We start from the raw sequence: 17,500 nt of genomic DNA on the forward strand, positions 1-17,500 counted from the left end.
ACGCGCTCCTACAGCTTCTACCCGAACCACACGTTCGACGCGCTTCAGTTCTACTACGAGGACAGCCGGTGTCGCCAGCCGATCTACAGCCTGCGGGTCCGGGGCGGCTTCGGCCCGGCTCAGGCCTCCTGGCTAGTGCGCGGAGCCGCGGCGTGCGAGTACCGGCTAACTAGCGTAACGCTGCGGTGTCACGGGTCAGCGGCGGCCGAGCTCGTCCAGCGGCGCCTGGATCCGGCCTGTGCGCGGCAGATCCGGCTGAGACCCGGCGAGGCGTTCGAGATGTGGGCGGAGCCTCTCGACTGCACCCGCGGGCTCGACTTCACCATGCAGGAGCTACGGCTGATCCGCGTGGAGCGGCGCGGTCGCCATGGCGACGCCGGCGGGCGGGTGGAGGAGGAGCTGTTCCTCGGAGACGTTCACACTGAGCGCGCTCAGAGGAGACTCCACCAGCCCTCGGGCTACCAGACCCCGCTTCACAGCGCCAAGGTCAGAGAACTCGCGTCTGCGCTGATACATATTGATGGATCTCATGTGAATGTGTTCTAGAGCCGCAGCTGAGCGCAGAGCATTAGCATTGAGAGTGTGAAGAGGCTGTCACACACACATTGTCTGCAGTGCATGGAGAATATAGTGCAGTGGAATAGAAAAGAACATCTGTCTGTAGTGTGTACACTCTAAATAAATGCTGGATTTGGGTCAAATATGGCCAAACCCAGCCGTTGGGTTAAAAACTTTTATTACCATTTTTAACCCAGTGGTTGGGTTTGGCCATATTTGTATAGCGTAGAGTGTACACACTAAAGACAGATGAAACAATGTGTCAATGTTCTTTTCTATTCTATTTTTTCTTTGACTCAAATTAGGGTTAAAACAATCCAGCATTTACAGTGTTGCTATTTGAGCAAAAGCTTCATGTGAATGTGTTCTAGAGCCGCAGCTGAGCGCAGGGCATTAGTATTATCGAGAGAGTGTGAAGAGGCTGTCACACACACATTGTCTGCAGTGCATGGAGAATATAGTGCAGTGGAATAGAAAAGAACATCTGTCTGTAGTGTGTACACTCTAAATAAATGCTGGATTTGGGTCAAATATGGCCAAACCCAGCCGTTGGGTTAAAAACTTTTATTACCATTTTTAACCCAGTGGTTGGGTTTGGCCATATTTGTATAGCGTAGAGTGTACACACTAAAGACAGATGAAACAATGTGTCAATGTTCTTTTCTATTCTATTTTTTCTTTGACTCAAATTAGGGTTAAAACAATCCAGCATTTACAGTGTTGCTATTTGAGCAAAAGCTTCATGTGAATGTGTTCTAGAGCCGCAGCTGAGCGCAGAGCATTAGTATTATCGAGAGAGTGTGAAGAGGCTGTCACACACACATTGTCTGCAGTGCATGGAGAATATAGTGCAGTGGAATAGAAAAGAACATCTGTCTGTAGTGTGTACACTCTAAATAAATGCTGGATTTGGGTCAAACATGGCCAAACCCAGCCGTTGGGTTAAAAACTTTTATTACCATTTTTAACCCAGTGGTTGGGTTTGGCCATATTTGTATAGCAGTTTTAGAGTGTACACACTAAAGACAGATGAAACAATGTGTCAATGTTCTTTTCTATTCTATTTTTTCTTTGACTCAAATTAGGGTTAAAACAATCCAGCATTTACAGTGTTGCTATTTGAGCAAAAGCTTCATGTGAATGTGTTCTAGAGCCGCAGCTGAGCGCAGAGCATTAGTATTATCGAGAGAGTGTGAAGAGGCTGTCACACACACATTGTCTGCAGTGCATGGAGAATATAGTGCAGTGGAATAGAAAAGAACATCTGTCTGTAGTGTGTACACTCTAAATAAATGCTGGGTTGTTTTAACCCAACTTTGAGTCAAAGAAAACATTTAACCCAACGGCTGGGTTTGTCCATATTTCACTCAAATTTGGGTTAAAACAACCCAGTGTGTGATGTTGCTGTTTGAGCATCAAATATAGAATAGACTATAGTGCAGTGGAATAGACAAGAACACTGACACATTGTTTCATCTGTCTTTAGTGTGTACACTCTACGCTATACAAATATGGTCCAAAATATGGCCAAACCCAACCACTGGGTTAAAATGGTAATAACAGTTTTTAACCCAACGGCCATGTTTGACCCAAAGTTGGGTTAAAACAACCCAGCATTTTTTTTCTTAAGTGTGTGATGTTGCTGTGTGAGCAAAAGCTTCATGTGAATGTGTTCTAGAGCCGCAGCTGAGCGCAGAGCATTAATATTGAGAGAGTGTGAAGAGGCTGTCACACACACATTGTCTGCAGTGCATAGAGAGTACAGTGCAGTGGAATAGAAAAGAACAGACACATTTTTTCATCTGTCTTTTCTAAAAATTCTGGGTTGTTTTAACAAATTTGGGTCAAATAATTTTTTATCCAAATTAAAACAACCCAGCATTTTCTTCAGTGTGTGTTGATGTTTGATCATGTAGAAGCTCCAGTTCTTCTCTATATCAGTGTCAGTGTTCCTGAACTCCTGAAACGCCTCCACTGTAGTCTTGAGTTTCTTCCAGGAACACGTCACAATATTCCTCATTATAATAATTCATGCGCAGAATAAAGGGGCGGGGCCTGGTTGAGTTAGTTAGTAGTGTGTTAAACTGGCGGTTATGGTAAGGGGCGGGACATTTCCCAAACACACTTGAAGCGCTCGACCAATCACGACACACTGCTCCAGCCGACCAATCAGAGCACAGTGTGCTTTTCAGAAGGAGGGGCTTCATAGAGACAGGAAGTAAACAGAGCGTTCCTGACAGACTGGGAAGAGAGGAGCCGCAACAATGGAGAATATGAGGAGAATAATCAACATTCAAGCAGGAAAACCTGTTCTAGTAGAGCCTGAGACATCATCACGACTGTAAAAGGGCAGAATAGGTCCTCTTTAATACATGTAAATAACAGTCACGCATTTTTAGTCACCTGTCATATCGAGATCCAATCAGTTCCTCATGTTTGATATCCAGTCTCGTCCTGCACATCCTTCTCGTCGAACATCCCGTCTGAAACGCTTCAGTGAATTTGTGTCTCGTGATCTTAAAAAGCTTTTGATCTCAAAATGACTTCAAACAATTCCAAACAAGACCAAACAAGCATTAAAATAAGCTAAAACAACTCAAATTAAAGATATTTCTTATTTTAATTTATTTTTTTGGGAAGAACCATGATTCATATGGTCTGGAAAACCAGGATATATGAAGAAGAGTGATTTCTAAACCTGGAAAAGTCATGGAAATGTATCAAATCTTAATCCTTATCAGTGAGAATCCTGAAAATCAAAATGAAATTCTTAGTTATTTTTGGTGCATATTTTTAAATTAAAAATATATATATTTTTAAACTTGAGATGCATTAAATATGATTTTCAAGAAAATACTATTTCAGTTTTTCTACTGCAAAAAAAAATCATGTTTAATCCAATGATTTTGTGTAATTATTTGTGACATGTACTAGCAGTGAAAATCGTTTCCACCACCATTTCTTCTTCCCTGTTGGAGTCAGAGAGCTTGAGAACCACTGATATAAAGTCTTCTGTACACAAATATCATGCATATGCACGTGATTTATGACCTGTAATTCCCAGTGTGTGCAGCAGACTGGTGTGTTAAAGCTCCGATACAGGCGTGTGTGTTGTTTCACGTCTCCGAACTCGTCCTTCCAGCAAATGCAGAACACAGAAACACTCTTGAGTGACGGACGTTCAGTCCGAGTTAAAATAAAGCCCCGGCAAACCTAAAAAATACATGAAGCTTTTGAAAGAAGAATGATTAATGCATGAAGTGCCATGTTCACTGAAGTAAAAGTCTGTTTAATACATAACATTGTGCTTAATTTGGGACGTGACATCGTCTGATTAATTCATGCGTGCCGCTGGCGGTCACGGCCTTCATTGCATCACCAATTCATCTGTAATCTCACTTCGGCATTACCGATCCGTTCGTCGGCTCCATCTGAAGCGAGATTGATGCATTTCCCATCATGCCGTTTAAAGAGTGTGATTTGAGGCATGTCGGCCGTGCTGATCCTCCATCGGCTTCAAAGGGAATGTGGGAATGGTGTTTGCGGTCGGGATTGGGTCTCGGCGTGCGCCTACGGCTCGAGGCCTGAGAGAGAAATGAGCTTTTCCTGATGGATTCATTTCTTTCATGTGCGCGACTCCCCACTGTCACTAAAAGAGGCTGGAAACATGTAATGCAATGTTAATGAATTCTGGTTCAGGCTGAATAATTGATGGGCAGGACGACTCTAGTAAGCAATGGCAACTGATCCAAAGTCAAGCGCGCGCACACACACACACACACACACACACACACGTGTCCCGTGAGCTCTATGATTGATAGCGATTAAATCACGGCGCGCTGAGAAAGCCGTTCTGTAATCGGATGACTCTGAAGGCTTTATAAGGACAGAATTATGATCCAGATCTGTCCTTGTTTCACATTATGCTTCGACTCCTCAACATCCCTGAGGCTTCATGTGCCGTTACTGCTGTGTTTGAGTTCATGTGCCGTTACTGCTGTGTTTGAGTTCATGTGCCGTTACTGCTGTGTTTGAGTTCATGCATTGATCTTCTAAGCGTTTCCACTTTCTGCCGCTCTCGACTAATTTGACTGGTAATGTTATGCTGTTCAACATAAATGAGTTTTTGTTGAAACAGTGTCATTCAATGCAAACTGATCTGTAATTCTGAATAACTGTATGAAGTAAATATAAATGGATTCATATTAAATACTGTATAGAAAAAATAAATAATGAAACGTATGGCAATAGTTTATGAGGCTGCTGTCCCTTTAAGAATGAACACACAGATTACAGTCAAACCTAAAGTTATTCAGACACCAGATGTAATGTATAATTTTTGATATTTCACTAGTGTGATCAGGACACTATAGTTGATTTATGTAAGTGAGGAGAGCAAACTAAAGTCAAATGTGTCATATTATACCCAACAATTCTTCATACTGGGACTACCAGTAACATTTATGACCAAAAATGATTGGGACACTTTGAGCTGATCATGTTCTGCTGAAGTGTTTTGTCTTTAATTGCTAATGCTCTTTTTACACACAGACTGAACACAATGAAGCATTGCTTGGTGATTGGTTGAGCTAAACTGGTATTATCTAATTGTGTAGTTAAATTTAACAGCTGACAGATATTCAACATAATTCATGTGTCAGACAGAGTTTTCAAATCAGTTGATATTTCACTGGTTCTGGCCATCCTTCCGTTAGACTGAGTTCTTGTCATATTTAATACCTTTTTGCTAAACTATAGCGAATAAACTGCGTTTCCAGCACCAAGTCCAAGCTTATTAATTTACACCCACAATGTAATACCATATTTTATGGAAGCTTGTTTCCACCACAGAATAAAACATTCTGATATAAAGTCAGAATTGTGTGAAATAAAGTCAGAATTGCGTGATATAAAGTCAGAATTGCGAGATATAAAGTCAGAATTGCGTGAAATAAAGTCAGAATTGCGAGATATAAAGTCAGAATTGCGTGAAATAAAGTCAGAATTGCGTGAAATAAAGTCAGAATTGCGAGATATAAAGTCAGAATTGCGTGAAATAAAGTCAGAATTGCGTGAAATAAAGTCAGAATTGTGAGATATAAAGTCAGAATTGCGAGATATAAAGTCAGAATTGCGTGAAATAAAGTCAGAATTGCGTGAAATAAAGTCAGAATTGCGAGATATAAAGTCAGAATTGTGAGATATAAAGTCAGAATTGTGAGATATAAAGTCAGAATTGCGAGATATAAAGTCAGAATTGTGAGATATAAAGTCAGAATTGCGAGATATAAAGTCAGAATTGTGAGATATAAAGTCAGAATTGCGAGATATAAAGTCAGAATTGCGTGAAATAAAGTCAGAATTGCGAGATATAAAGTCAGAATTGCGTGAAATAAAGTCAGAATTGTGAGATATAAAGTCAGAATTGCGAGATATAAAGTCAGAATTGCGTGAAATAAAGTCAGAATTGCGAGATATAAAGTCAGAATTGCGTGAAATAAAGTCAGAATTGCGAGATATAAAGTCAGAATTGCGAGATATAAAGTCAGAATTGCGTGAAATAAAGTCAGAATTGCGAGATATAAAGTCAGAATTGCGTGAAATAAAGTCAGAATTGCGAGATATAAAGTCAGAATTGCGTGAAATAAAGTCAGAATTGCGTGATATAAAGTCAGAATTGCGTGAAATAAAGTCAGAATTGCGTGAAATAAAGTCAGAATTGCGAGATATAAAGTCAGAATTGCGTGATATAAAGTCAGAATTGCGTGAAATAAAGTCAGAATTGCGTGAAATAAAGTCAGAATTGCGTGAAATAAAGTCAGAATTGCGTGAAATAAAGTCAGAATTGTGAGATATAAAGTCAGAATTGCGTGATATAAAGTCAGAATTGCGTGAAATAAAGTCAGAATTGCGTGAAATAAAGTCAGAATTGCGAGATATAAAGTCAGAATTGTGAGATATAAAGTCAGAATTGCGTGAAATAAAGTCAGAATTGCGTGAAATAAAGTCAGAATTGCGAGATATAAAGTCAGAATTGCGTGAAATAAAGTCAGAATTGCGAGATATAAAGTCAGAATTGCGTGAAATAAAGTCAGAATTGTGAGATATAAAGTCAGAATTGCGTGAAATAAAGTCAGAATTGCGTGAAATAAAGTCAGAATTGCGTGAAATAAAGTCAGAATTGCGTGAAATAAAGTCAGAATTGTGAGATATAAAGTCAGAATTGCGTGAAATAAAGTCAGAATTGTGAGATATAAAGTCAGAATTGCGTGATATAAAGTCAGAATTGCGTGAAATAAAGTCGCAATTGCGAGATATAAAGACAGAATTGCGAGATATAAAGTCAGAATTGCGTGAAATAAAGTCGCAATTGCGAGATATAAAGACAGAATTGCGAGATATAAAGTCCAATTTTAAGGAAAAAAAGTGTTTGTTTTTTTTTACCTCAGTTTATATCATGCAATTCTGTCTTTATATCGCAATTGCGACTTTATTTCACGCAATTCTGACTTTATATCACGCAATTCTGACTTTATATCTCGCAATTCTGACTTTATATCTCGCAATTCTGACTTTATATCTCGCAATTCTGACTTTATATCTCGCAATTCTGAGAAAAAAGTCAGAATTGTGAGATTAAAAAGTCGCAATTACCTTTTTTATTTTTCACTCTGTGGCGGAAACAAGCTTCCATAATATTAAACATTTTAATCAACAGTAAAAATTTTGTTAACCCTTTACCATATGTATTGGAGTATCGCAATAATATCGTATCGTGAGTTCGGTTTCGTGATATGTATCGAATCGTGAGGGTCTCGTTACACCCCTAATCATGAATGATTGACAGTTACGAGTGAGTCTGCTCATCCGCATCTGTTCTTCCTCTCAGAGCGATGACCGAATCTGTCAGATCGTGGCGGCGGCCGATCTCCATCATCCTCCGGTTCTGCCGGCCCAGAGCGAGCGTCCGGTGCTTCTCGACGGGCACTGGGTGAGCGTTCGCTGTGAAGCTCGACCCGGCGTGCTCTTCCTCACCCGCCGGCTGGCCTTCCACGAGCACACACACACCTGGGAAGGAGAGTACGAGCACTTCTCCGACCCCGTCTGCCGTCACCCCACCTTCAGCATCTCGGCTAGCGGACGCTACACCCGCGGGGACCCGTCAGACACCGTCATGGGCGGCGTGGAGTTCACCTTCACCGGTACGTGACCGATGACGTCTGAGCACAGGTGAACACTGAGAGGAACCGCCAAACCTGCTGATTGAGTGATTCCTCACACTAACACTTTACAATCAGCTGTCATTTATTAAAGGAGTAGTTCACTTCAGAACTAAACATTTCCTGATAATATACTCATCCGCACGTCATCCAAGTTATTAATGTCTTTCTTTCTTCAGTCGAAAAGAAATTAAAGGTGACTCTTTTCACAAGATGTAATATAAATCTATGGTGTCCTCAGAATATGTCTGTGAAATTTCAGCTCAAAATAACAGATCATTTATTATAGCTTGTCAAATTTGCCCCTTTTTTGAGCAAAACATGCCGTTTGTGTGCCCCTTTAAATGCAAATGAGCTGCAGCTCCGCCTCCATTCAGAAGAGGGCGGGGCCTTTACACAAGCTTCAGAAACTCCAGCAATAACAAAACACTCCAATCTCATGTCTCTCCTTAGTGTATTCAGCGGGCGTGAGTGTGTGTGTGAGTGAGTGTCTGTGTGTGTATGTGAGTGTGAGTGTGTGTGTGTGACTGAGTCTAACCTCTCGTGCTCCTCCAGTGACCCGCATGATGGTGACTCCGATGGACGCTGCCACGACGTTTCTCCTGAGTGTGTTCAGCGGGCGTGAGTGTGAGTGTGTGTGTGTGTGTGTGACTGAGTCTAACCTCTCGTGCTCCTCCAGTGACCCGCATGATGGTGACTCTGATGGACGCTGCCACGACGTTTCTCCTGAGTGTGTTCAGCGGGCGTGAGTGTGAGTGTGTGTGTGTGACTGAGTCTAACCTCTCGTGCTCCTCCAGTGACCCGCATGACGGTGACTCCGATGGACGCTGCCACGACGTTTCTCCTGAGTGTGTTCAGCGGGCGTGAGTGTGAGTGTGTGTGTGTGACTGAGTCTAACCTCTCGTGCTCCTCCAGTGACCCACATGACGGTGACTCCGATGGACGCTGCCACGACGTTTCTCCTGAGTGTGTTCAGCGGGCGTGAGTGTGAGTGTGAGTGTGTGTGTGTGACTGAGTCTAACCTCTCGTGCTCCTCCAGTGACCCGCATGACGGTGACTCTGATGGACGCTGCCACGACGTTTCTCCTGAGTGTGTTCAGCGGGCGTGAGTGTGAGTGTGTGTGTGTGTGTGTGACTGAGTCTAACCTCTCGTGCTCCTCCAGTGACCCGCATGATGGTGACTCTGATGGACGCTGCCACGACATCTCTCCTGAGTGTGTTCAGCGGGCGCGAGTGTGTGTGTATGTGAGTGTGTGTGTGTGACTGAGTCTAACCTCTCGTGCTCCTCCAGTGACCCGCATGACGGTGACTCTGATGGATGCTGCCACGACGTTTCTCCTGAGTGTGTTCAGCGGGCGTGAGTGTGAGTGTGTGTGTGTGTGTGTGTGACTGAGTCTAACCTCTCGTGCTCCTCCAGTGACCCGCATGACGGTGACTCTGATGGACGCTGCCACGACGTTTCTCCTGAGTGTGTTCAGCGGGCGTGAGTGTGAGTGTGTGTGTGTGTGTGTGACTGAGTCTAACCTCTCGTGCTCCTCCAGTGACCCACATGACGGTGACTCCGATGGACGACGCCACGACGTCTCTCCTGAGTGTGTTCAGCGGGCGTGTGAGTGTGTGTGGCGAGGGCTCGTGGGAGCGTGGCGTTCCTCAGGACGTGACCTCGACCGGCGGGTGTGTGGCGCTGGGGATCCGCCTGCCTCACACCGAGTACGAGCTCTTCACCGTCGGCCAGGACTCCTCAGGACACACTCTGCTCTACAACGGCCAGAGACCCACCAACGGCTCCAGTCCGGACCGGGTCGAGCGCCGGCCCACGTCTTACCAGCCGCCGCTGATCCGCTGCGATCCGCAACACGCGAGTCGAGAAGGAGATCAGCACTTCAGACTGAGCGCCGCGAGCCACACACAGATTGTCGGCAGACTCGTCGTGTTCGTCGTATCACATGTGTTTCTGCAGCTGGATCTCTGAGGAGAGACTCTCTCATCCCCGTTTGCACTAGCTGAAGCTGCTTTATATGTTTTTAAACACTGATCATCATAAAGGTGAGCCGACTGAAAACCAAAAACAATGTGAACATCCAACGGACTGAAAGGGAACGGTTTCATTAGACATGCATGCGCACTAACGCAGTTCCTGTTCATTCTGTACAGTCAGCGATCAGTTAAAATAATACCATGCTTTAGTTTTTCAGAAGCTGGATTTCTAAGGAGAAACACCAATGCCTTGTCCAAATACACACACTTGTGGTCTTGCGTTCACGCGACAGGAATTAAGTGCGCAAGACTGTCCCATGACTTAAAAATCCCTGAATGCACACTAAACACACACTGCGCTAAGCGTATCCCATCATGCATTGTGTTTCAGGAACTCATGTGCACCGAAATCGCGAGATGTCGAGGAAAACATTCCACTGTAATTTAAACTAATTAGATGCATATAATTTGGTAGTAAACCCAAAAAGTGTTGCACATTTGATTGTGTGTGAGTATGGTGTGTGTAGCCTACTGTGTACAACATTTGCAACTGTTTTAATCCCTTAATTAGAAGCAGCGCAGCGTCTTCTGTTAGTCACACAGCGATCACTGAACACACATGTAGACGTTTATTTCAAAATGCAAAGTATTGAAAATGTAATAAATAAAAGACTATAAGTGTTTCCCATCGAACTTTAATCAAAAGTTCTACACACACTCGCAGTCTTTACGCCTACTTGAACACTTGGGCCAAATAGAGGAAATACGTCATGCTAGTAGACGAGTGGTCGAGTGTGGGTATTTGGATAGGCATGTCTTTATCACCATGTGAAGCTGCTTTATATGTTTTAAACTCTGATCATCGTAAAGGTGAGCCGACTAAAAACCACAACAATGTGAATCCAAGAGACTCGAAAGGGAACAGTTTGATTACTACATAGTTCCTGTTCATTCTGTACAGTCACATTTACTTGAGCTCATCTTATATTACTTAACTGATTAGTTAAAGCGGTGGTATAATGCCCTTTTCACAAGATGTAAAATAAGTCTCTGATGTCCCCAGAGTGTGTGTGTGAAGTTTGAGCTCTAAATACACCACAGATATTGTTATATCGCATGTTAAAGTTGTCACTTCTTGAGGCTGAGCAAAAATGCACTGTTTTGTGTCCGTCCCTTTAAATGCAAATGAGCTGCTGCTCCCGGCACAGGGGGGCGGAGCTACAAGATCTGGCGTGTGTGTGTGTGTGTTAGCAGCTCTGATTACCTAAAACAGACACACACTGAAAATTTCAACAACTTTTAGCCTTTTATGCTCAAACTGGAGTCAGAAAGATGGAGAGACTCGAGAAGAAGAGACAACATGTAGAAGCAACAGGACATTTCTGAAGGGTTAGTTGATGAATTTATGAAGCTGATGTATAGTTATCTTCTAGTCATTGATTAGCATATTCTGTCTTGATAATCTATAAATCGTGTTCAGGGGGCGGGGTTTATGTAAATTCTAGGGTTGGTGATGTCACCGGGAGGAATGTGGTGTAGTCTCTACCAGCCGTTTGTTGTAGTCCTTAAAAAGCCATTTCTGTAAAAGCAAATCTCTCCCTTTGCTTTGAGCGTCGTAACTTTGCAGATGTTGTTTATGATCAAACAGCAACATTACACACTAACTACAGTTAGAGAAGTCAAATCATACTCAACCAGCCCTTTAATATAATATAATGCCATGCTTGAGTTTCTCAGGAGCTCCAGAGCCGAAGGTTTGATAGAGAATCACCGCCGGACTGAAGCCTGTGAACTGCAGTGATTATGGGATTAGAGCAAAGGACCTGAATGAAACCTCGTCTCGTGATGCATGAATGAAGCTCAACACAGAATGAACTCTGTCATTGCCTGTGACTCCTCTTACCGTTTTAATCTTACAGGTCAGGGTTATTATAGTGAACTAAAACCATTAAAAAAAAATCCATACTTGTAATAGTGGACTAAAATAAGTCATTTTGATTTTTCTTCAAAGGCAACATTTCCATTTAGTTTAAGGGTCTATATGTAGAATTCATTCATTTAAAGTAAAAAGTTGGATCTGCCGTTGCAGTAAAACACCGTTAAATAACAGAATAAACACACGTGAGAAAACAGCCGTTCAGAGAGCATCTGATCACAGTGATGTTCAAATTACACTATTATAAAGTCTATATGAGACGCGCTGACGTTACCGTACACGTCTGTCCTGTTCCTGTGACTCATGAAACAAATGCTTAAAGGAGAACTCCGGTCAATTTGAACATTGAGCTCATTTTTTTGTACATTTGGAGTGCTGTCAATACAGAGAACAACGACAAAAATCGGTGTTGCCTACACCGAGTTATTCTATTTTTAAAATTTGCACCCTATTGACTTCAATGGGGCAAGTAGTAAGCCTGCTTTTTAGCCTCTTAACATCCTTTAAGTGTCATTACAAGTGCACAGAAAATGTGAGTGATTCCTTCCGAGTGAACACGGGTGGATCTGACTGCAGTAGATGTTAGAGATATTAATAAAAATGAAGTTAATTCAGCCAGCGCTCATACCTTTGTTTACATCCTGTTTTCGGTCGAAGGCCACAGTAGTCGATTGTCGAGTTCACGCGCGTGATCATAGGTACTAAACCTATGCGCGTGAACTCGACAATCGATTACTATGGCCTTCCACCGAAAACAGGATGTAAACAAAGGTATGAGCGCTGGCTGAATTAACTTCATTTTTATTAATATCTCTAACATCTGTCATAACTGACAAAATAAATAAAGACTGGAACTAAAATTAAAATAGATCATTTAAAAATATAAATTTACATAAAAAACACTATATTAATAAATGATTACAGTATGACACTTATAGTTCACTAAAACCATAAAACATTCCTCATTTTAATCTACTGTAGTTTAACTTGATGTACTAAAATAAAATAATTTATAAAAACTATAGAATTTTTTTTTTAAAGTACTAAAATGACTAAATATAAAGATGAATTCACAATATTCATAAACACTATCACAGTATCGTAACGATGCTAAAGTAAAACATTACATAAGCACTTTAGCTTCTGACGCCATTAATGATTCTTGAAGTCAGTTTGTAGAATAATGGATTATTATCGTCAATCTCTGCATTTCCTCGATCCACACACACTTCCGGGTCTGAAGCCGAGCGTCACGTGACGTGCATGAACACACAGATCCTCTCACACACACACACGAGTGTTAAAGATTCTTTATTTGAGCAACGGTCATCATCACCACGGGACAGGACTGCAACATGGCGCTCGATTCAGTCAAGTTGCCTCACAATTGAATATATAATCTGCATAAAGAAAATCCATGAAAAATGACTGGAATCGGCGGGAAAACATGTTTGTCCCGTCAAACATTCAAGAAAGTAAACAGTGGAACGGGAGAACGTGTGTCACGTGACCAATCCGGCGACAAAGTAGCGAAGACGACTGGTTTGTTTTTCTTTTTATTAACGATGAATCTGCATTTCCCATTTTTCTCAACATAATCTAAAAGAACATGTACATGACACTTAAAACATTCCATTAAACTCTTAATAAAACCACAGAGAAAAAGAGAAACACGTCCTTTTATTTATTCATAGGTTGATATTTTCAAGGTCTCTAAACACACACGAGTGCCTCCGCCGAGACGGCTAGTGATGCTTCGACAACATGGACGATTTCTTCTTCCCCGACCCACAGAAAGACCCACAGACGGCGGAAAAGAGGGAGAAACGAGCCATCGTTTCTGAGAGTGTGTGTGTGCGTGTGTGTGTGTGTGTGTGTGTGTGAGAAAGGCAAGGCCTGTTTGAATGATCCTGTACACAGACACGTTTGTTTCCGCTGCCGTAGGGCTCGTCTCGACGGTTATCGACATGAACGCACGCTTGTCTCGCCAGCCCAGAACACACGGACTCTACAAGACGAACTTCCCGAGGAAGAAGCCGATGAAGATGGCGGCGATGACGACGAGCAGTGACGGGAGAGATCGGGAGCCCGGGTCTTTACTCAGCATCGATGAGGACTTCGACACCGAGCTGTCGTACTGATTAGCCTTCCTCATCCTCAGGCCTTCGTCCTGATCGGGAGCGACACACACAGGTAAACACACACACACACAGACACACAGAGGGAAATCATGGTGGAATAATGATGCTGGAATGATGATGTGTGAGATTACGCCACCTAGTGTTCACAGAGCGCACTCCACCAGAACACCACTGAGACAGTGAACATCACCTGATGCCAGCGAGTCCGAGCTCAGTGCATTTCTGCTGCGGTTTATCATTTTTTAAAACATTTGTCATTTTATTCTTGAGGGTTAGAATATTTTACATTTAAGAATTTTAGACAAATATCATAAGAGTAAAAAAAAAAAAATTATATAATTATCAAATATTATTTTATTTTACAGTGCAATTGTATTTTACAGCAGTAATTGCCTACATTTCTGTCTTAGAGTTAAATAATCATACACTTTGTTTAATAAAGAAAAATTTTAAAAAATATTTTAATACTAATTATATTTTAAATATATTTATATTTCAAATAAAATACTTAAAATATTATATTAAATATGTGATCTATTTTACAGCAGTAACTGCCCATATTACGGTCTGAGACACTATTACAGCTAAAACAAATTTGAATTTTTTTTTTATATTATAAAACATTTGTCATTTTATTCTTGAGGGTTTGAATGTTTTACATTGAAGAATTTAAGACAAATATCATAAGTGCAAAAGAAATGATTACATAATTATCATTTTCAAATATTAAATTTATTCTACAGTACAATTGTATTTTACAGCAGTAATTGCCTATATTTCTGTCTTAAATAGTTTAATAGTGAAAAATGTCAAACAATATTATTATATTACATTCATATTTCAAATAAAATACTTAAAATATTTACTATTTTATCTATTTTACAGCCGTAACTGCCGATATTAAGATCTTAAAATTACAGTTAAATAATAATCATAAAAATGATTATTATTTATAATTTGATTAGGTTCATAAAATGTCAGTGTGAATATAATGTGGACTGAGACACTATTACAACTAAAAAAAGTGAAATACTTTAATAGTGAAAACTGTCAAAAATGTTAATAATTATATTCATATTTTAATATTTCAAATAAAACACTTAAAATATCTATTTTACAGTAGTAATTGCCTATATTTCTCTCTTAAAGAGTTTGATATAATGTGGACCTAGACAAAAAAAAAAAATGTTTAATAGTGAAAAATGTCAACGACAAAAATAACTGTATTCATATTTTAAATATATTAATATTTCAAATAAACACTTAAAATATGATCTATTTTACAGTACAATTGTATTTTACAGCAGTAATTGCCTACATTTCTCTTTTAAGAGATAAATAATAATCATCATAATAATTATTATTATCAATAAACTTTGATTTGATCATAAAATGCCAATATGAGAGTTATGTGGACTGACACTTTTACAACTGAAAAAGGTTTAATAGTGAAAAATGTCAACAACAACAAAATTATATTCAAATTTTAAATATATGAATATTTCAATTTCAACATTAACCTAGAACAGAGACCTGTGAACACATGAGCGCGTTTATTAATCAAAATATACAATTCTCAGGAAGTAAATATTTTAGATCTAATATCTAATAAGGTGTTCGGCAGACGTTTGGGAATCCCTGATTTAGATCATGATAGTGATGTCATGTATTATTGGCTCAGTGTGAACGCAGCAGAACCTGTGTGTGTGTGTGTGTGTGTGTGTGTGTGTGTGTGTGTGTGTGTGTGTGTGTTCCGGCACCTTTAGCTGGCGGTTCTCCTCGTGCAGTTTTCCCACTTCCGTCTGCAGTCTCTTGCACTCCTCCATGACCTTCCTCATCTCCGCATCATCCATGCTCCTGGCTCCGGACGGGCCCTCGGCCCTCGACGCGCTCACACCCGACGCAGCTTTGGTGGACTCCAGCTCGCTCTGGGCACACACACACACGGTTCATACACACATCTACTTCCAGGACTTCAAGCACTACTTTTGTTTTCCCCCCAAGGACTTCAATCAGAGATTAGTGGTCGACCGATACTATATCGCCGAGGCCGATTTATCGGCCGATATTTGGAATTTTTTAGATATCGGCATCGGCTGATAAATCTTTCCGTTTGGCCGATATATTTCAAAACAGTTTGTGACTGTGCATTAGCGCTTTTTTCCACTGACGCGAACAGAGCGAGCATGAATGAACTGAATACACTCGTTCTGCTCCGCCCAGCACCGTAAAACAAGCCACTCAGAAGTGAAGCAGACATCTGACAGACACAGTAAATGACCATTCGCATTCGCTTTCTAACCTGACGCTACATTGTGTTACACACAAAAACACTCCGGCGTGCAGCAGAGTCTATTCAAACAGTACCGTGATATGTCAGATCCGCAGCCCAGCGGTAGCTCCAGTGGGGGTCACAGATGTGATATAAACCAATTCAAACAAAACGGAAAACATTTTACCTCACAAACAGTCAAAACTCCTGTGACTGGCTGTTCCTCAGATACGCGCGTTGTTCTCGGGTTACGTTTAAACTAGACGCTGTTTTCCAACGGACTCGCGTTCACGGAAAAGCTGGGTCGCGTCACTCGCGTGCACTACAGATCAGTGGTCGCGTGAGGTGGATGAGAGGAGAACGCTATGTAATAATATTACGTTTGAAAATAAATCCTTGAAAATGTTATGCACTATAGTTTCTACTGTATTTATTTATCCATGATTGGCGTAATATGTAGTAGGCTATACATTTTCATATGTTCATGTATGTCATGCAAATACATGTGACGGCTTGCAACGTTTTAAAGAAACAAACAAGCAAAACTAAACACATAAATCATTATTATTTAAATATACTTGAAGTAAAACAACTTGTTCAAAGTAAATCGTGTAAATAAACTATGTGAGATTTATATTTAACTATGTATTGTACATAAAATGTATGTAATTTCACATACTATTTTGTCATTAATTTATGAATATTGTTTAGATTGGTTCATTAATGATAAATGTTATTTGTAACCTGCAGTAAGCAGCAGTAATTATTTATGTGACTGAAAAAATTACTGTAAATATTAAAGCAGACAAGAAGCTGCACTAAAACTTTATTTATTGAAGTGTTACCTTACCTTTTTTTTACATTTTAATTTCTTAGTAAATATTTTTTTATTGCAAAAAGAATTGTGCATAAATAGTATGTACAATAAATGTTCATTTAGTTTCACCAATATTCTTTATGTCTCTCATTTACTGTATTCACATGTATTGTATCGGCCTCATATCGGCCAGATTGCTTTCTCAATATCGGCATCGGCCATTAAAAATCCCATATCGGTCGACCACTATCAGAGATCTCACTCATCAAACAATATCTTTATTATCTTTCAAATATATAGTATATAGTAGATATCAGACCGTTCACTAAGCACTGAAGACTCGGACTATCTTAAGTAAGACTACACTGCAATGCATTCTGGGTAAAATAAGACACTTTTCAAAACAAAACACACGGCGGATGGAGTAAGCGTACTCAGCCGCTCAGTGCAGTGTGTGTGTGTGTGTCGGAGGAGTGTAACAGTTACTGGGACATTTTACTTGGGAAAATTAGCGGAGAATGAAGAAAGAAGAAGAAATGTTTCAATTATGAGCCATTTCCCCTTTTCTTTTGGCTGTCT

The 17,500-nt window shown here is 40.6% G+C and overlaps 2 protein-coding genes across 2 annotated transcripts in view; one reads left to right on the forward strand and one right to left on the reverse strand.

The window, feature by feature from the left end:
• LOC311284123 (protein APCDD1-like) overlaps positions 1-10,864 on the forward strand; it is a 16,516-nt gene extending 5,652 nt beyond the window's left edge. The window contains exons 3-5 of the mRNA XM_084398975.1: positions 1-486; positions 7,448-7,760; positions 9,320-10,864. The exon at positions 1-486 is cut by the window's left edge and continues 31 nt beyond it. Of these exons, the coding sequence (XP_084255101.1) occupies positions 1-486; positions 7,448-7,760; positions 9,320-9,750 (1,230 nt within the window). The 3' untranslated portion in view covers positions 9,751-10,864. The remainder of the gene's footprint in view (positions 487-7,447; positions 7,761-9,319) is intronic.
• Positions 10,865-13,352: 2,488 nt separating this feature from the next.
• vapa (VAMP (vesicle-associated membrane protein)-associated protein A) overlaps positions 13,353-17,500 on the reverse strand; it is a 9,942-nt gene continuing 5,794 nt past the window's right edge. The window contains exons 5-6 of the mRNA XM_084398976.1: positions 15,593-15,760; positions 13,353-13,861 (exon numbers count right to left, since the gene is read on the reverse strand). Coding sequence (XP_084255102.1) covers positions 13,700-13,861; positions 15,593-15,760 — 330 coding nt within the window. The 3' untranslated portion in view covers positions 13,353-13,699. The remainder of the gene's footprint in view (positions 13,862-15,592; positions 15,761-17,500) is intronic.

The sequence above is a fragment of the Rutilus rutilus genome, assembly GCF_951802725.1.
Source record: "Rutilus rutilus genome assembly, chromosome: 24".
In the NCBI taxonomy this organism is placed as follows: domain Eukaryota; kingdom Metazoa; phylum Chordata; class Actinopteri; order Cypriniformes; family Leuciscidae; genus Rutilus; species Rutilus rutilus.